Below are 21,644 nucleotides of genomic sequence, written 5' to 3'. Positions count from 1 at the left end.
AATCAGCAGAAGTGAATGCACTCAGTGAGTGTGGACTCTCTGACTTCATCCATTGGTCAGTTTTATCTGCCAAGTGGTGTTTGAATATATTATCATTTATATGTCCATCTTTATGGATTAGGAGTTTTGTATTATTATGCCATAGTCTGACTCTTTTGATAAATGAGTTTCTCATATAGAATCCTGTTTTCAAAGCTAAAACATCATTGCTTAAAAAAAAACTATTCCTTATTATTTTGCCTTAATCAAATGTCCATTCTAAAATATCCATGGATTTTTTTTGCATGTTAATATTTTAGAAAATTTTCCATCTAACATTTTATCATCTAACACCAGAAAAAATAAATCTGGCTCTTCAGACATCATGATTCACATCTTGAAACAATATCAGTGAATATGCACAAAGAATGTTTTAAAATTTAAAAACTGCCATGAAAGATAGCTGTCATTCATTCTAAAAATCAAAAAGCCTTGGGTTTATATCATATTAAATGTAACTAATGAATTCTGATAACTTTTAATTTATCATTAACAGAATTAACTGGGCATAATTTATATCAAAGGGTTATTAAGTCAATATAATAAGCCAAGCAATAAATATCTAAATTAATGTATTCTGGTCTGCAAATTCCAACTTTGGAAGAAATGACACCAGATAGCCACTGTGGACCAAATCTTTATATGTTTGGAATTTGGATTTTAAAAACACCAGGACTCATAGTTGATCATCTTCCAGTTGATGGTACCAACTAGACCTTAGAAATACTAGATATCTGCACAAAGAGAAAACATGTTGCAGCTGTATTTTAGCTGAAAACAGATCAATTTTTACTGGGTAATTTTAAAGACAGTTAGATATGTGTGAGAGAAGAAATCCTTTTCATTAGATTATTGCTAAGGTTCATAATAATCCTGGAATCTTTTGGAAACTGTGTAGTCCACATTATAAAGTTACACAAAGTTTTGTAAAAGTTGCATGCTTTAGAAACGTGGTGGTCGCATTAAGCTTGAACTCTAGAAACGTGTTGATGGCATGAAAGCTTTGGATCCCATGCCCCCTGATTCACAGTAGCTTTTCTTCTCTAGCTGGAGTCCCATCGAAACTGGCTGATGGTTTTTCTGGGCCTCTTTTCTCCTCACATTCAGAACAAAGAGGCATTTGTAATTTCTGCCAAACAATACAGAAAAGACAATTAGAAGTACCAAACCAGGCACATTTAAGGGAAAAATACAAAATTGTAGTGGGACAGCAAAGGTAATGTAAAGAAATACTTTCTAGAGCATAAGGAAAGCCACAAACTAAACATATATTCAGAATTTTACCAAATGTAAATACTGTGCTGACAACTGGTACAATCCTTCAAAAGCTACTATGAGAAAACTTAGGTCAAATCATAAACCCTAAAAAAATTCCTGAATGTTGCTATTATATAATATTTTATCGTTTATTGAACACTGTATATGTGAAACCAAAATAAACCTTTGCAGGTGAAGTTGGTGTTTATTTTTGTGGAAGGTGACTACTTTTTACATATACTCCACTTCCCTAGTCAAATTTAATCTCTCTCATATCAAAAAAAGTATGGATAGGCTTTTAATTCTCTGTTAAATTTTCTTTACTTTCTTGTCTGGAAGCAAAAAGCAGGGGCCAGGAGGGAGGGACCTGTTCCCTATCTTTACAGGACTTCACATAGGTATACTCAAATCTTTACTGGCAGGTACTAAGTTCAAGGGTGCTGGCCGAAGGAACTATGTACATTCTTTTAGACAATATAAGAGCTCCCTCCATGTCTTTTAAAATTGCATATCAGACAGGTAATTTGGCTTTGATGCCTGGATCTCAGATGGTAGAAAGAGAATAGAATTTTTTAATAGTATTCTTTGACCTGCACGTAAAAGCCATGGCATGCTCCCTTCACCGTCTCCCCCACGCCCCTTTAAACACACATACACAGAGTAAATTATGTTAAACAAAATAGACAAGAATTGCCCTGCAGTATGGTGTGTACAGGAAGGACCTTCTGGTTATAATGAAAGTCAAATAGACTATGAAGGGAATACCTGTGTTGTAGACTCTGGTTCTGCTGTTTTGTTACTTTGGGGCTCTCCCTCATGCTTCACCAAACAGGAGATCCCCTCCTGTCAAACAATTAAAAATAGGTCAGATTCATTAAATTAAACAAAGAAAGGCGATGGAAAACTCATTGTGGATTATTCCTATTCAGAACTTTCCACCAAGTCAATATATATTAAAAACGAAGGGCAAAAATCCTCTCAATTGAATGGGTTCCAAGGAGCAAGGTCTGGGTCATTAGCATCTCATAGGATGGCTTCTCTTCTATCACTGGCTCTGAATAGGCTCAGTTCTAAGGGGGAAACATTTATAAGAAGGAAAAGATTAAAGAAATATTTTATCTGTGATGCATTTGAACCCTAAGATTTAAATCAGTCATCAATGGTGAATGTGCCTGCAGGGACATCAATATTTTATGGCAGGGGTCTAGAGAGACTCCTCAATAGTTAAAGGCTCTTGCTGCTCTTTATGCGAACCAGAGCTCAGTTTCAAGCACCCATGTTGGGTAACTGACATTTACATATGACTTTTGTTCCAGAAGATTCAATGAATTCCATAGCCTCTTCAAGCTTGGGCACAGAAGTGTCTCTCTGTCCTTGTCTCTGTTTCTCTGTCTCTCTCTCTCTCTCTCTCTCTCTCTCACACACACACACGTATTTTCAAATAAAAATAAAAATGAATCTTGAAATTTTTTTAGACAGAAAGGGATTTAAATTTTGTATGTCTGTGTCTGGTGCTTGCAAGTAGTCCAGAAGAGGTCATTAGACTCCGTAGGACTGGAGTCATTGATAGTTGTAAGTCATCTGTGGGAGCTAGGGATCAAACCCAGGTGCTCTGGAAAAGCAGTGAGAACTCTTAAGCTTTAAATATGTCTGGCGAAATACTTTGCTAGATTTTAAAGGGGAAAATTTCTGTGTCTAAAATATCCCTATAATTTATGATGCAAGAAATAATTTGTTCCCATTTAGTCCTAAGCAATGTAAGAAGAAAAAGATGCTGTTGACAATGGCAACAGTTCCTGAGAGCTTTCATTTTGTACTAAGCAACGTTACCACTGATTCTTCCTCCCCACTTCTTTCCCTTCTGTTTACTTGTTCCTTCCTTTTTGCCCTTTTCTCCGATTATGTACAAAGGTTAAGATGAAGTAAGTCAGTGTAAGATGGTGCAGACTCTCTTTAGTCTTTTCCATCTGTGAAACAAAAGCTAAGCATTTAAGGATATGCAGACACTGGGCAGCTCTCAACATCCGCTGATGCAGTCTCTCTTCTAGGAAAACTCAGGTCAGGGACCTCGTGTAGCTTTCTTCTGTCCTGATTCTCAGATGATGCCACTGAGATTGTTTAGCTGGGTCAAGCGCATGTAATTCAGGTTTAGAGTGAAGTGACTCTTACATGGTTCACATCTCAACCACAAACAAGCATCATGTTCCTTTCCTTCATCTCATCCTTCACCTTCAGAGAAATAAGTTTTTCTTTTCTCTTATTGGATATTTTTTAAATTTTCATTTCAAATGATATCCCCTTTTTAAGTTTCCCTTCCAGAAGTCCCCATTCCATCCCCTTCCCTCTCCTTCTATGAGGGTGCTTCCCTACTCACCCACCCACTCCCTGCTGCCTCCCCGCCCTGGCCTCTACACTGGGCCCTCTACCGAGGGCTTCTCCTCCTCTTGATTTCTGACAAGGTCATTCTCTGCTACCTATGCAGCTGGAGCTGTGGGTCGCTCTATGTGTGTGTGTTTTTTTGGTAGGTGGCTTAGTCCCCAGGAGCTCTGGGGAATATGGTTGGTCAATATTGTTGTTCTTCCTATGGCGTTGCAAACCGCTTCAACTCCTTCAATCCTTTCTCTTAACTCCTCTATTGGGTACCCCGTTGTTAGTCCAGTGGCTGGTTGTGAGCATATGCCTCTGTATTTGTCAGACCCTGGGTGAGCCCTTCAAGAGACAGTTATATCAGGCTCCTGTTAGCATGTACTTCTTGGCATCTGCAATAGTGTCAGGGTTTGGTGACTGTATATGGGATAGATCATTAGGTAGGGAGTCTCTGCATGCTCTTTCCTTCAGTCTCTGCTTCACACTTTATCTCTGTATTTCCTCCTGTGAGTATTTTATTCCCTTTTCGAAGAAGAACTGAAGCATCCACATTTTGGTCTTCCTTCTTTTTGAGCTTTATGTGGTCTGTGAATTGTACCTTGGGTATCCCAAGCTTTTGGGTTAATACCTACCTATCAGTAAGTGCATACCATAGGTGTATTTTTTTTTGATTGGGGTACCTCACTCAGGATGATATTTTCTAGTCCCATCAATTTGCTTAAGAATTTCATAAAGTCATTGTTTTTAGTAGCTGAGTAGTACTTCACTCTGTAAATGTACCACAATTTCTGTATCCACTCCTCTGTTGAAGGACATCTGGGTTCTTTCCAGCTTCTGGATATTATAAATAAGGCTGTTATGAATATGGTGGAGCTGGTGTCCTTGTTATGTGTTGGACCTAGAAGTGGAATAGCTGGGTCTTCAGGTAGCACTATGTTCAATTTTCTAAGGAACTGTCATACTGATATCCAGAGTGGTTGTACCAGTTTACAAACCCACCAACATGGAGGAGTGTTCCTCTTTTTCCACATCCTCACCAACATCTGCTGTCACCTGAATTTTAGATCCTAGCCATCATAGAAATTATTTTTATTTGGTCTTGAAATCATACTCTTATTCCCTCCTTGGTTCATTTTAATAGTAGCAAGGATTAGTTACATGCCTGCTCAGTCAGCACCATATAAATAAACTGTAGCATTTGGATTGTTTTTACATGCATATGCAGCATATTAATATTTTGTTGATCCTTTAAGACAAAGGATAGGAACATTGAAATACACGATCCTTTAAAATGTTCACATGCCTGATTTCTCTGCATGACCAGATAAGGTTATTTTTTTATAGGAGCTCTATTTTTATTGAATATTTTATCAATATATGCATAATAGAAAAGCTATATGGAAGAAATGCTGGAATTATAGTTAAATCATTAGCCACTTCATTTTCTACAGGGAGATTCTATAGAGGAGCATTCTATAATACTCACAGAAAGATATCTGACATATTACTAATAAAGAAAAGATTGGTTATTGGTTATTTAAATGCCTTGCCATTTCATTTTCAAACAGCAATGGGATAACCAACCTTGAGTCATGATTACATCATTTATAGGGAAAATTTCTAGAAAAGAGGGGAGAAACAAAAATAGGACCATGTGTGGAGATGTACCATGGATAACATGTAAGGATGATAACTGAGAGAATTGGGGAATACACAGGTCAAACAGTAATATGTCTGAGGAATCTGGTTCTTACCAAGAGAAAATTCTATTGTAAATTTTCTGCCGGTCCACACTTACTTTTTCAACAATAGTTCACAGACAAAAGCTTCTTCTGTGTTGGAATCTAGAGAAGTGTAAATTGTATTTCATAGAACTCAGCCCAGGAAATGGCTTCTCTTCATTATGGTCCTCGTCAGTGAAAGTCTGTAAATTATGTCGGTTCCATAAGCATCCTTTTCACTGAATGTCTCTGGAGGTTATGTATGCAAAGCTGCTGTGCTGTTACTTTGTTTTGCATTCTTTTATGATTCCTGCAGTCACCTACACAGACTCACAGATTTTCTTTTTTTATCATGACTATTAAATACAGTGTGTGTGTGTGTGTGTGTGTGTGTGTGTGTGTGTGTGCATGCTCGCTAGTGCATGTGTATTTGAATATGTATGTGGATATACACATACTTATGTGTGTGTCTCATATGTGTATTTTTGTGCTCCAAAATGTACTTGCAAATGTGTGTCTGTGTGTCTGGAATATTCACCATTCTGTTATCATCTTCATTGCTACTGTAATACTGAGAGTTTCTTAGATAAGGGCTTTAAAGAAAGTTCTTGTTTAATTCTTATAACTATTTAAATTATCTAGTATTTATACAAATAAAGATATGCAAAGGGTAAACTGAAGTAAAACCATGTTAGCTCAGCATGCAATTTAATTTTCTTCACTGTATACATGCTACAAGCCTGATCCCATAATTAAACTGCTAGGTCTTTAGAAATCTCTTCCTGTGTCACTCTATGGAGCTAATCTGCCTTTCTCTTGAGCTACTCCAGACACAAGAGGACTCCTTAGCTCTTTTTCCTAGAATACTGTTTTTTTTCTGAATCCTGCCAGCTGCTTCTTTGTTGTTCTTGCAAGCCAAATGAGAAAAATACCCATCTCTTATCCAGATCTCCTGCTATAAAGGCTCTTCCAAATTGAGAGAGAGAAAGAGAGACAGAGAAAGACAGAGAGAGACAGAGCGACAGAGACACAGAGACAGAGAGAGAGGGAAGGAGGGAGTGATGGAGGGAGGGAGGAAGGGAAGGAGGTTGGGAGTGAAGGAGGGAGGGAGGGAGGGAAGGAGGGAGGGAGAGAACAAGATATATCAAAGATCCAATTGCTTAGAACCTTCTAGCTCTTTCTCTACTTCCATGGCTGAACTGTGTCACTGTCTTGGTATGCATGTGTCTGGGGTGGGGGTAGTGGTCTCTCCCAGCCAAGTCAGAACTTGCCAAAACATTTCACCTTTATGGTAGAGTAGTAGTGTATGGCCACCCAGCTGACTTTTCTTTGGGTCATAGAGCAAAGACCACAAGATGTCTCCTAAGCAACTTGTCTTAAAATATTTAGGAATGTTCCATACCTTAGTATTCTTGTCTATGGAGGATTTTAGATGCACATGCAAACTGCATCTCTTCTGGACACACCTAACTGCATTTGACTAACACAATAGCCATTTAAGTTTTTATATTTTTCTAATAATTGGGTTTTCCATGTACAATATCAAATATGCTATAACAAATTTTATAAATACTTATGACTAAAACCAATTCTCCTTTAAGAGATATATACTAACAAATTTATGCAGGAAAATATGCAAAGATTGCTAGAATGTAAAGAGCTACTATCAAATGTTCAGAGGGCTATTAAAATGGATGAAAGGCAAGATTCAAGGAAGATGCAAGGAGAAAGGGAAGATTGGAATCAAAGAACAACTAAATTAATTTGAGCAGAATGCCAGAATGACAGGATCCACAGATGTCCTTGTCAAGTTCAGAGTTACCTTTTCTCATGTTTTATTCCTTCCTTGTAGAGGGTTGTTAATGGAGTTTTAAAGAGTTGAGTATACCCTCGAGAGACTCGAGGCCCCAGGGAGTAGGGGGCATCTAGTGGGATGGGGATAATGTGGTGGGGACATCCTCTTGGAGACTGTGGAGGAGTTATGGAAAATTAAAAAAAAGTTATTGAGTATATCTGAATATTTAGTTTTCAAATCACATAAGTTATATTTGCTACTCTTTGGTGATTTGTTTTTAAAAGGAATCATCAGAAGTGTTGTAGTTTTCAAAGGTGAAGACAATTATGTACATTCATATTTCCTAAAAGAGTTCAATTTGACAAAAAAACAGTGAAGGAGTAAAACCATATTAACCAGAGACATAAAATAGTGACAATTAGATTAATACTTGTTATATTACATTGTGTCAACAGAATTCTGTGGATGCATGGTACCAATTATAAGTTAAAGCTTAATATTAGCCTTGGCATTGTGAGAAGATAATACTCACATAGCATATTTCTTTTTCCTGAAGGAAATGAGCAGGGATGGAAGGAAGAGTAGTATGTAGTACTAAAGTTTTGTGAAAAAGAGTAGATGTGGGTGTCTGGATGGGTTCAGTTTTCCCCATGTAAAATGTACAAAGGACACGTGTAAAGCTCAGTGTTGATCTTAGAAATCTGTGCGGTGATCATGTGTGGTGGTTGAGCTCCATAATCTCAGAACTTCTAGGCTGAAACAGAAGCATTATCACGAGTTTTCTGTTATTCTGGCCTATATGGTGAATTCTAATTCAGCAGGAGATATGTAGGGAAATTATGTTTCAAAATAACAAAATGACACAGAATAAATGGGGCATGTTTTCAATAATTCACAAAAAAACCCCAAAATAAGTATTGTATAAAGATATAAAAGTTTAATAGATACTAGTAAAAATAAATTCCTTACAATGAAAACAAAATGCAAAATGTCCTTAATTCTTAGTATGTGACTTACTAATAGCTGTGGGAAAATGAGATTCAGAGAAAACAGGCTTTGCTCTCCCAGTTTTATCCAATATTGTGGTATCATCTAACTGAAGCCATTTAAAAAGTGAATTGATATGCCTGAAAGCTGCTTCAGGATTTCTCAAGGGTTTAGCACCAAAAATTGACAGTAGACATTCTAGTAGGACTTAGTCCAATACATGTATTCTAAGATACTTCTTACAAATGTGTTAATGTGTATAGCTGGATCCTGGGCATACTAATGACTGGTCAAGAGATCCTTAGCCATATGGAAATCCATCACTATCACCTGTATTGTTAAAAGGTACATAAAATAAAGCCACAAAAGGCAGTGTGAAGACCAGCACTGCTGAGACTCAGCTGTAGGTTCCCTATCCCATTCTCCCCGTGCTTTGCAGTGTGGTCTGTGACCAGCAGGAATCAAGCACACACCACCATGCACTGAGAAACTGCATCTGCTTCCCCCATGTGTCTCTCGATCTCCAAGGATAAGCCTGAAGATCGCTTTTCCTTCCAATACCCTACATCCTACCTTCAGTCCAAAATGTGAGTTTTCATTATCTGATCACTCATAGCTACCCACGTTACCTGGTAATTCTGCTTCAGAAACTTCTGATTAAAGAAAATCACCTTTCATATTTGACTGATATTTTTATTCTTTCTTCTGCATTTTAATCAACTATGTTCATCTCTGTTGTGGTGAGGTCATACTGCACATAAATAGAAATGTATTTGAAAATTACAGACGATGAGGTTTTCTAAGTCAGGTTTTAGGCTTCTTAACCTCAGAAATAATGTAATTCTAAATTATAAACAATTTCAGATGGAAATTCAGATATAGTTATAAAGACAATTTATGATTTGAATAATAATTATTAATATAAAGATGAATTAGCCCTTAATATAATATATTATTTCAATTGTTCTACTGTGGGTTGTTACTGCTCTTTTGGACATATCTCAGACATGCTGCCTATCAGATATTTATATTAAGGTCTACATTAGTAGCAAAATTACGGTTAAGAACTAGCAATGAAATTTTTTGTTTGGGGTCACCACTACATAAAGAACTGCATTAAAGGATTACAGAATTAGTAGGGTTGAGAACCACTAAATTAGGTTTTGATGAAGGAGACAAAAACTTATTGTATAAGGGTAGTTATTGCATAAAAATATGGCAGCTAGAGACACTGGCTAAGCAACCAAATAGTGATATGGACCCTCACACTATAGCACAATCTGGAAAAGGTAAAAGGATCATTAGGGACTGCAATTCTAATTCTTGGAAATAATATAGAAATGAGCACAGAACAAAGAAACAGAAGGTAATTCTTGTGTTTTTCAGTAATAATTTAAATCAAATTCTGTCAGTTTTGTACAAAAAAAGTGGAGACTGACTTTACCTTTGCATGTATAACGATGTTGAAATTATTTTTACAATGCTAGACTAAAATGGCTGCCGCACTTTCATAATTCTTAACACAACTCATGCTATTCTGACTTAAGACAGCTACACTCAAGAATAGTTGTCACAGACCTGAAAGTACATGAACACTCAGTTGCTTAATTGCAAGAAGTCAGAAGTCTGCCTTTCTCAAATGTGACTTGCAGAAAGAAGACCTCGAGTCCTTCCTCGGTGCTTATAATGGTTCTTACCCAGGCTCTGTGTTTGTCTTGCATTCTCTTGGAAGCTTAGCAATGACTAAGATCAATATAACCATATTAGAGCCTCTCAGTCCTTAATCACAGTCCTACAGTTATATATATATATATATATATACACACACACACACACACACACACACACATACACACATATATATGTGTTCATGCATATATGAATGCATATATTAAACTATAAAATAATAAATGACAAATTCACATAAAATCTGTTACCACTACTGCAGGAGCTTATATAGAAGTTACCATTCTAATATATAACTAGAGTTATATAATCAGATAACTTGTTACTGGACGCTGTATAACAGGGACTACATATTTCCTAAAGCAATGTTCATTGAATTATATTCCACAAGCCATAGGGCAATAGGATTGTTTGACTTGAGACAGCATTTATTAGGCCCATGTCAGAAAGTTTACAAAAGCCCTCAGCTTTATTTATTTGGGACACTCCAAATAATTGTTCAAAATGTGAATAAAGTCTCCAGAAAATTTTGGGATTATTTTTATTCAAAAACCACTTTTAAGGAAATTCACCTGTAGCATAAAGTTACCTGGAGTATTTTGAATGCTGAGCTAATGTTTCTGGAATGTCCTGTGCAGCCATATTTTCAAAGTGTTCTCTGGGTGATAGCATTCTGAATTCACAGATTAGAATTCTGACTTAGAACTTGAAAGCTGACATTCATCTTGTGCCACTAATTCTTCCTTCTTATACCAGGGCAATTTATCTAGTTCATTGTTTATAGGTCTGCCGCTCTAACTGAGCATCCTCTACACTAGGAATTACACCTTCTGGAAGGTTGAAACATGAAAGCCCGACATCTGCTGAAGGAATACAAGAGACAATGGTCTCATTGGTGCCAGTAAAAACAGTGCCAGGAGACTATATGCTTACAGGAATTGTCAAAGGACTGCAGTTTACAAAGGAGTACAATAAAATAGTAGAAGAGGCTGAAGAAAATACTAACACACACACACACATACACACACACACACACACACACACACACACACACACACACACATGCATAATGCCATGGAACTATATGCTTACAGGAATTGTCAAAGGACAGAGTTTATAAAGTAATACAACAATAGAAGAGGTTGAGGAAAATACTAACACACACACACACACACACACACACACACACACACACATGTGCGTGCATGCTTGAATGCACACACACATACAGGACTTTGACAGGTCCACCTTTTGTAGAAGAGAAAACCGAAACGATGCTTAGAACATAATGAACAAAACAGCACTTTTCTATTTCTCATATAAAATTGTCAATATCCTCCTATATACTAACACTAGTCTCTCAGTTGACAAACATTTGACCATATTGCCTGATCCAAAATAATTTCTCTAATGAGGGAATCTAAATTGTTAATTTGTGGTTTCTTATTAACCTATGGGTGAGTATATTACCACTTTCAATTTTTCTATTCTGTATCAATAGTGCTATAGTATATTTTCTGCTTGTGAAAATTTTCCTCCATTGGTAAAATCTATCCATACTTTAGGCCACTGCAAAGTTCATTCCTTCTAAACTCTGGAAGTCAACTGCACATATTGATTTCTACTCCTGGTTAACTATATATATATATATATATATATATATATATATATATATATATATAAGTTTATATTCACACACACACACACACACACACACATACACACACACACAAAGATTCAGTTGCAAGCCTATTGACAATTTATATTTTTCCAAGTGCATGTAGGGTGGGGGGCTAGCAAAACAAAAATATAAGTACCAATTTTCTTGTTTTCCCTTCTTATTTTCTTTAGATGTTGGCTTACTTCTTTTAGCTATGGATGATCTCAGTATATAATTTCTATTTGTACTAGAGCCTTTATCTGAATTTTATTAACAAAAATGTTTGTTAAACCTTCCACGACAGATATAAAAACTTTCATTCTGACAGAATTCAAAGATTAATATTTTATTTTTTACTGCACTTATTAAGAGGAATCCCCTACAATCCAGGCTTCAATCTCTTTATCATATGAAGGTTGAGGACCTCCCTTTGTGTGGCAGGTTGTTTACTAATGGCACGTTTGCTTTTCTTAAGTGGTGAATGCTATAGAATATATATATATATATATATATATATATATATATATATATATATATATATATATATATATTTTGCTTATTTCCCTGCTTGACTTTAACATCATGATATTAATCTCATGGCTGTAGGGATGAATGTAGTGCTAAGCCTTCAGCTGTTCAGCAGAATGTGGCTATAAAACTTAGGCAACATCTGTGTTATCACATGAAAAGTTAGCATGCTTAGAAAGTAGACATTCCTTCCCCTCGTGTGTGTCCTGTGCCCCAAAGAGAATATTTCACAATGTCATGCACTATCGTTGCCAAATGTTGTGACCTTCTTTTCAAACCATTTTAGGTTATTCTTACATCTTGAGGACCACACGCAGAGGGTCTCATACTCTCTTCTTTCGTTGCTTGAACTTGAGAGCTGTCATGGTGTCCTGGAGAACTTTGTTGTGGCTGGAAAGAGATACAGAGAAAAAAGAAGAAATATATATTGAAAATAAGGGAAATAGGTTTTACACATAGACACAGAGTCATGGCATTATACAACATAAATTACAATGTCAACATTTGACTCTTAAAATAAGCATTATTATATAAGACATCTTTAATGTGTGTCATAAAATTCTTACCTTTGAAATTAAGAAAAATAATTATATCAATTTTTTGCATTAATGAGGCCTAATGGAAGGTTTCCTATTGGTTATGAAGATTTCTTAAAGAATAAAGCTTTTTTTTTTAAGAGAATCTTCGAAAGACAAGAATCTTCTCCTTCCTCTTCATACTAATCCCCAGTTTGTCTGAGATATAATGAGTACACGCTTCACTTATTTAACAAGACAGAAAATATCTTGTAACATTACAGAGTATACCTAGAGGGTTTTGTGCATTCTGTTCCTTCACAAAACAAGCTGTTTACCTCTGGGTACCAAAATATCATTATAACATTTATTTCATTAGAAACACTAAGAAAGCAAAAACCACACTGGCCAACAGAAACACACAACTAATACGTGTAATTCACTTGGTAAGATCTGTGACTGTCAACCAGGGAAGGGTAGGTCAGTGTGTCTTTGGGACATTTAAATATAATGCTGTCCTCAAAAATCCAGGTTAGACATTGGTAGGAGAGATAAAATATACACTCATGAATGCTGTCTTCAAATCTGAAGTTTTGACTGCAATAGGCCACATAGGAAAATATATAAACATTCTAAATATTGGGATCTGAGGAGCTCAAGAGTGAAGCAGAATCTGTTCAGAGTACAAAGAACCCATCTAGGATTGCCAGCTATTCCACATGGTCTTCACATAGCCTTCCACAAGCAACTACACTCCTTACTAACAAAGGAGTCTCACAAAGATAGCATCTGAAAAGATTCTTACAAATCCTTAATATACATGGCATAATGTATATTGCTAGTGAGGCTAGTGAGGCTTATGGAATATTAACAGAAATATAGAAAACAAAGCACTCCAATTCTTTTCACTGTTCCATATTCATTAAGATATTGGGCATTTCACTGAAATCAGAGAATCGACAAGGCTGACCACTCTCCCCCTACCTATTCAACATAGTACTGGAAGTCCTGGCTGGAGCAATTAGACAGCAAAGGAGATCAAGGGGATACAAATTGAAAAGGAAGAGATAAAAACATCACTCTTTGCCGATGACATGATAGTGTACTTAAGTGACCCCAAAAATTCGACCAGAAAACTCCTACAGCTGATAAACAAGTTCAGCAAAGTAGCTGGATACAAAATTAACTCAAACAAATCATTAGCCTTCCTATACTCAAAGGAAAAGCATGAAGAGAAAGAAATTAGGGAAAGATACCCTTCATAATAGTCACAAAAACTATGAAATACCTTGGTGTGACTCTAACTAAGCAAGTGAAGGAACTGTATGACAAGAATATCAAGCCTCTAAAGAAGAAAATTGAGGAGTATCTCAGTAAGTGGAAAGAACTCCCATGCTCATGGATTGGAAGGATCAACATTTTAAAAATGGCCATCCTACCAGAAGCAAACTACAGATTCAATGCAATCCCCATCAAAATTTCAACCCAATTCTTCATTGAGTTGGAAAGATCAATGTGCAATTTTATATGGAATAACAAAAGACCTAGAATAGCGAAATCCATCCTCAACAACAAGAAAACATCTGCGGGAATCACTATCTCTGACCACAAGCTATATTACAAGGCAATTGTGCTGAAAACTGCATGGTAGTGGTACAGAAATAGGCACGTGGATCAATGAAATAGAATTGAAGATCCAGAAATGAGCCCTCACGTATATGGTCACCTGATTTTTGACAAAGGAGCAGTAAACATTCAATGGAAAAAGGACAGCCTATTCAACAAATGGTGCTGGACCAACTGGCACTCAGCATGCAAAAGAATGAAAATAGACCCTTTCTTATCTCCTTGTACAAAGCTCAAGTGTAAGTGGATCAAAGATCTCCACATTTAACCAGATACACTGAAACTATTAAATGAGAAAGTAGGGAAAACCTTAGAACACATAGGCACAGGAGAAAATTTTCTGAACAAAACACCAATGGCTAAAGCTCTAAGGTCAAAGATTAACAAATGGGACTTAATGAGATTGCAAAGTTTCTGTAAGGCTAAGGACATTGTCAAGAAAACAAAACGGCAGCCATCAAAATGGGAAAAGATCTTTACCAACACCACATCAGATAGAGGCCTAATATCCAAGGTATACAAAGAACTCAAAAAGCTAGACATCAAAGAATCAAACAACCCTATTAAAAATGGGGTACAGAGCCAAACAAAACGTTCTCAATTGAGGAATATCGAATGGCTGATTAACATCTGAGGAAGTGCTGGACATCCTTAGCCATCAGGGAAATGCAAATCAAAACAACCCTGAGATTCCACCTCACACCAGTCAGATTGGCCAAGATCCAAAACTCAGATGACAGCAGATGCTGGCAAGGTTGCAGAGAAAGAGGAACACTGCTCCATTGTTGTTGGGGTTGCAAACTAATACAACCACTCTGGAAATCAGTCTGGTGATTCCTCAGAAAATTGGACATAGTACTACCTGAAGACCCAGCTATTCCACTTCTGGGCATATACCCCAGAGACACTTTAATATACAACAAAGATACATGCACCACAATGTTCATAGCAGCTCTATTTGTAATAGCCAGAAGCTGGAAAGAACCCAGATGTCCTTTAGTAGATGAATGGATACAAAAATTGTGGTACATTTACACCATGGAATACTACTCAGCCACCAGAAACAATGACTTAACCAAATTCTTAAGAAAATGGCTGCATCTAGAGAAGATCATCCTGAGTGAGATAACCCAGTCACAAAAGAACAGACATAATATGCAGTCACTGATAGTGGGATGCTAACCTCAGAGGCTCGCACTGCCCCAGAAACAACTCACAGACTGTGTGAAGTCCAAGAAAAAAAGAAAACAAAACAAAACAAAAAAAAAGTCATGCTCAATCCTTACACACCAAGAACACATTGACAAATTCCGGGTTACACCCTGTATTACATGTACTTTTTGATCATTGTAAAAAGAAAAAGAAAAAAAAAATCTAAGCACGGACACAGTTGTATTTGTATACATTCATGCAAAAATGTTTAAAATTTTTTTTATCTTTTTTTTTTAAAATAAATCCTAAAAAAAGATACTGGGGGTTTGCTAAACATAGTAATTTCTCTTGACACAGAAGTTTACCTTTGCTGATGTGTAGAAAGAATTGAGCCTTGTCTTTTTATTCTGGTCTTACCTTGTGTAGAAGACATAGATACAAACATCCACTCTTCTACTTCTTAAAGAACAGAGAAGATAAATGACATGAATGACACTCTTTTGCTTGCATGGACTAAACTTGGAATGATTCAAAGGAGCTTAGTTAGCATGGCCCCTGTACAAGAATGACAAATTCATGAATCTTTTTATATTTATAAAACCTTTCTTACAACATTAGTGAGGATGAATTAAAAGCTGTTTTTGAAGGTGCCACAGAAATCAGATTGGTCAGCCAGGATGGGGGAGCTTGAGATGTCTGCTTATACTGAATTTAAGACAGAAGCTGATATCCAGAAAAACGTTGAAGAAAAGCAGGCCAGATTTACGGATGATCTGTTTCACACTACTACATTGGAGATATGGGACAAAGGCAAGAAAGATCTTTAAAGAATGGCACTTGGAATGGAGAATCAAAAATTCTGGTTTCACACAACCTTCCCTACAGTTCAACAGAAAAGATTTTCAGGAAGTATATGAATAAGGAGCTTTTGTCTACGAGCTCTACAACCCAAATGGCAAATCTCCAGGGTAGGCATTTGTAGAATCTGTTTCCTTTGAAGATGCTAAAGTAGTTATAATCTCCAGCAGTAAAATGAAAGTTGAGGGTAATCAGGCAGGAGTTACAAGCAACCAGGGTATCACTTATTGCAAGAAGTCAGCCTTCCAAGCCTCTGTTTGTCAAAGGTCTGTCAGAGAATAAGAACATTAATAATGAGGGCAATGCCAAAGCTGCCATTGAGACCAGGGAAGATGAAAAGACTGGTGTGCAGGGAACCATAGAATTGACTTGGCCTAGTTACCTTGAGAGGCAGGCATCAAATTTTTTTCAGGTTAGAGTCCGTGGCTCCTGGGATACAATGTGCCTTCCAGTTCCTAAGGGACAGATGCACTCTCACAGGTATTGAAGAATCCAGGCTTCTTGGTGTTTCTCTGTGTGTTCCCTTGGAAGTCAAGGGAGCATGAAAGCCTAGAAGCCTGGAAGCTTGGCAGGACAATTGGTCTTAGACATTAATGTTATGCACCCTGTTTGTATAGCTTGTAAACTTCAGTGTATCCTAGCAACTATACCTGTACTGATCCTGGAAATTGCCACTATATTCTGTTTCTGATAAAGATATAAAAAATCCAGATTGCTCTCAATAAAACTGTCACAGTCTTAGTTGTGTCTTGGCTTCTTTAACCTGCCCTGATTTAATTCTTTGCAACCATACCAGGTGACCTTGGTCTGGTAAGTAAGTGCAGGGACTTACACTGATAGAAACAAAATTACCTTGGAGTGAACCAAGTATAAGAATGAAAGTGGCTTTAGTGGCCTGGTTGGAGGCAAAGGAGTTTTGGAAGCCTAGACAGGGCAGAGGAGAGAGAGCCATATTTGATGGCAGAGGCAATGAGGCTTTCAAGATGAGAACGATTCTTAAGTGGTAGAGGAAGAGAGGGAGAGGGAGACTTAGCCATAGGAAAGAAGATTAAGTTTGAATAACTTCTTCTATGGCAGTGTTTTCCTCTTTATTTGAAAGAACAGACTGTGAGGTTTTTACTTTGTTACCTGTTCTGTGACAGAGCTGTGTGAACTCTTTCTGACACAGTATCCAGCTGTGTGGTCTATGTTCATTCTATATAGATAACATTCCAAAAAGAACCAACTCTGTTGGTTCTGACTGGTTATCCATATAAACTTTTACAGATCAGTGATAGAACTAACCATTATCTATACATTTTCAATATATGTTGTTTTATCCTATATACAAAACCATATTTTCTTACAACTATTCTTTTAATTTTCCATTTGCAATGGAGGGCTGTAAAGAAATATTTATCTCTCTCTCTCTCTCTCTCTCTCTCTCTCTCTCTCTCTCTCTCTCTCTCTCTCTGTGTGTGTGTGTGTGTGTGTGTGTGTACGCACACATGCGCTTGCGTGTGTGCTGACTTTGGGACAAATTTAGTCTTGGTGAAAAAGAATGACACTCTTGCACTTTTCCCAAATCTGTTTGCTGCACTTTGAAGACATCAGATAGCAAGTGAACCCAGTGTCTGTTCTGGGTTAAATTCCTTTGGAGATGTGAAGAGGAAAAGGATGTTATTCTGATTATCCTGTTGTCTATACAATCAGGTATTGGTAACTTGCTTTAATATAAAACATGGTTTCCTGAGCACCACATGCACAAGTGGTACCTGCAGAGGTCAGGAAGAGCACCGAGTATCCTGGAAATTGAGTTACAGATGGTTATGAGCCATCGTGCATTTGCAGGATTAATCTCAAATCTATAAGCACAGCTTATGCCTTTAGCCTCTAAGCCATCTCTCCAGCCCCCCCCCCCCAAAAAAAAAACAATTTTAAAAAGAGTCAAGCATGGATTTGTTCTAGGAAAACTCAATTGGGTGACTGCCACCTGCTTCCCATTATCTCCAACTTACAGATGAAAGGAAGACCCTGGTTTATAATAAGAGAGGAATTAAGAGACACTTGTATCAAAAGAAACTCTCCCTGACAACAACAAAGATGACAACAGCTAGAGAAAGCATAAAACATTAAGTTACACTACATAATAGCAGTTTTAACTTATTTTTTTTGATGTTCTCTATAGTATGTTTCAGTTGAACAATCAGATAACTGAATAACTTTGTAATTTTATTTCAATGCACAACAGCAGCAACTGTGTGAAAGCAAGACATATTGTTACTTCTCAATGTCTTTCAGCCTTTGTCACATGCATGGAGATCTCATATGGTTACATATTTGTTGTGCTCTGTACATGTTTCTATTTTTATTTATTTATTTTTTTGGTTCACAAGTCTGATACAGAATGTTGTTATCTATAATATATTTCGTATGTAAAATTTATAGATTAAAAATCATAAAGGGTTGGAGAGATAGCTCAGTGGGTAAAACTACCTGTTGCTTTTGCGAAGGACTCAAGTTCAATTACCAGCACCAACAGAGTGGCTCACACCTAAAATCCCATTACCAGAGGATTCAATAGTTATATGGCATGCATATAAATGCATGCCAGCAAAATATCCATACACCAAATAAAGTGAGGCCTAAAAAATATCTAGAACATATTTTAGAAATCTTTTTGTGGTTGAAGTTTCTGGCAGCTTCGGTTTGAATTAAATCTTTTATTTTGATAAACCCCAATTCAGTGTCTACACAAGAATCATAGCAATCTATTTTGGTTTATATATGATATTACAATCCCCAGAGAAAAATCTATTTATCACTGAATGTTTGGAAGCTAGTAGGTATTTTTAAATCAACTAACTACTCTTATTTTCTCTCAGCATTTTTTTATGGTTTATACTTAACAAGTAAACAATGAAACTAAAGATAAGTGCCGAATCAGAAAGCAACTAGACATGCATATGACTGAAGAAATGATTGTGAAATAAATTAGAGTAAATAAAAGGCAATTTGAATTATGTCTAGCCACTCACTATATGAGTGAATAAACATTTACATATGCTTTAAGTATTACAATAAAACTACAATTAAAAGAGAGATCAAATTGATTCTGTTTTATTCCTAGAAGCCCTATTTGGTTCTCAATATTTTTTGTTCCTCCTCCTTTTCTACTATGCCTTAAATAGTCATCATTCATTCTGTGGGATGGAATGTGATGAAATGCCACATTCCCCGGGTGATCTAAGAGAGAGGCCCACACCCAAGTAGTTTCATGGAACTTGTATGAGTCTGACTGAGGTTTCCTGCATATATGTTATGGTCCTGTAGCTTGGTGTTCGTGGGAGATTCTACAGGTGGGAAGAGGTCCTGTCTCCAACTCCCTTGCTTGTGTTTGGGACACTTTTCCTTATACTGGGTTGCTTCATACAACCTTGGTATGAGGGTACATGCCTATTGAAACATGATATGCCATGTTTGGTTAATATTATCAGGAGGCCTGCCTGTTCTGAAGGTAAATGGAGGAGGACTGGATCTGAGGAGAAAGGAACTGGAATGGGGGAAGAAGGACTGGGAGGAGAAACTGTGGTCTGCGTATAATGAATGAATGAAGAAAGAATAAACAAGCAAAGTCCCTATCTGACGTTTTGTAAAGCTGTAGAACATTCTTGAGAAAAGGCCTACCAGTCAAAGATGGGACAATTTGATCAAATATTTAGTGTATTTGTATAGCCTGGTCCTCGTTTTGGTTTCATGATATGTTTTCCCTGATATACTAAGAAGTGAGGCTGCCTGGCTGTATATTTTATGTATTCTGCCTTTGAAGTTTGCTTTAGAGACTTGGGATTCACTTTTGAATTATTGCTTCAATGAGTTTCTTCTATCAACGAGGATATAAACTAATATAGAAAGTCAATACAGATGGGAGATTGTTATCAGCAAGAACCTGACCATGTGGTTCATAGAGCTTTAGAACTGGGATTTGCACTTTTGGGGCCCAGATTGGAAACAGCAGCACTATAGACCTCAGGCTCTCGCCTGGCTATTGCTGAATTATAGTTAGCCAAATCGGTAGCAAAAAGAATCTAGAGAAAAAAATCACACTAGAAAGAGACTTTTTAAAAGATGCATTTATTAAAAAGAAGAGTGCTGATAGATTTAAAGTTACAGAAAGCACAGGTATTCATAAGTTGACTGTAGACAGGAATGGAATAGGGACTGTATACAAAATGAAACTGAGTATTAGGACAGCAGAATTGGTACATTTCTAAGCATTATGTTTTTCAATTTAATGATTTGAGATTATATATATATATATATATATATATATATATATATATATATATATAATATTGACATTATTACTCCCTTATTCCTCCTTCCAATCCTTTCTATATTCTTATCCTTGTTTATTTTTAAATTCATTGCTTATTTATTTATTAACTAGTCCCAAACATAGCCACCCACAACAAATAACTTTATAATACAACTTAATGGCTTAGGGTTCACAGATCATTGAGAAAGTGGAGGCAGTAGGATTATAAGAACCGGAGGATCAGGCAGTATTGCTATAAGACCTTATTTCGCCAAAATGTCTGAAGGCAAACGTATAGATGTTGCAGTAAATATTAAAAATGGACTTGGTCTATCTCTTTATCGGCCCCTGCAGTCTCACTCCACTGATGCCACTTTTAGTACGAAGCTGTGCACATGCACTCTGTCACTTTGTCCTTTAGCCACTCCCTCCACATGATTCCCTTCCCAGGCAGTTCCCTCTGCCTTCCCTGCTGCTCTGTCCCAGGTGGAATTAGCACCTAGCTTCTTCTTTCCTCCAATGCCCTTCACAAACATCACTTCAAAGCCAGGTCACTTTTCAAAGGGGTTTATAAATAGATTCTCAATTCTTAAGTCCTCCACACAATAAGATTATATACAATAGACAAAGATACAAACTGCCCTTCTATATGAGATAAAGACCTGACTCGGAGTGGAGACCCAAACAACACAGGACTGGAGAGAACCGGGTGAGAACGGATTCTGACTAGACAGGGGGTAGAGAGATCTCAGTGGAGCACAGGGAAAGTGTGCGCCTGCCCAGCTTGATCCAGGTATCCAGAAAGCAGTGGCAGCGGGCCCTCTGTTCCCAGCGGGCGATTCCGGGTTGCAAAACAGGCACTTGGAACATCTGCCACCAGAAATGGTGGAGATCTAGGGACACAGGCCATGTACAAGGGAAAGGCGAGAACCAATCACTGACAACAATATGGCAAGAGGAAAGCGAAAGAACATACCCCAGGGAACCCAAGACAACCTGGCAACACTAGAACCCAGCTCTCCCATCACAACAAACAGCAGAATGCTAAACACTCCAGAAAAAGAAGACTCAGACACAAATTCCTACCTCAAGATGATGATAGAGATGTTTAAACAAGAACGGGAGGAAAAGCATAAAGAATTAGAAGCTTTTAAAG

At 37.1% G+C, this 21,644-nt stretch overlaps 1 protein-coding gene across 1 annotated transcript in view; it reads right to left on the bottom strand.

Moving 5' to 3' along the window:
- Positions 1–1,063: 1,063 nt before the first annotated feature.
- LUZP2 (leucine zipper protein 2) overlaps positions 1,064–21,644 on the bottom strand; it is a gene marked incomplete at both ends in the record, with an annotated part of 401,913 nt that continues 381,332 nt past the window's right edge. The window contains 3 exons of the mRNA XM_080914040.1: positions 1,064–1,168; positions 2,062–2,139; positions 12,338–12,430. Coding sequence (XP_080770166.1) covers positions 1,064–1,168; positions 2,062–2,139; positions 12,338–12,430 — 276 coding nt within the window. The remainder of the gene's footprint in view (positions 1,169–2,061; positions 2,140–12,337; positions 12,431–21,644) is intronic.

The sequence above is a fragment of the Micromys minutus genome (assembly GCF_963924665.1).
Source record: "Micromys minutus genome assembly, chromosome: 3".
NCBI classification, from domain to species: domain Eukaryota; kingdom Metazoa; phylum Chordata; class Mammalia; order Rodentia; family Muridae; genus Micromys; species Micromys minutus.
The sequence above is the reverse complement of the archived record's forward strand: the minus strand, read 5'-3'. Positions and strand labels throughout refer to the sequence as shown.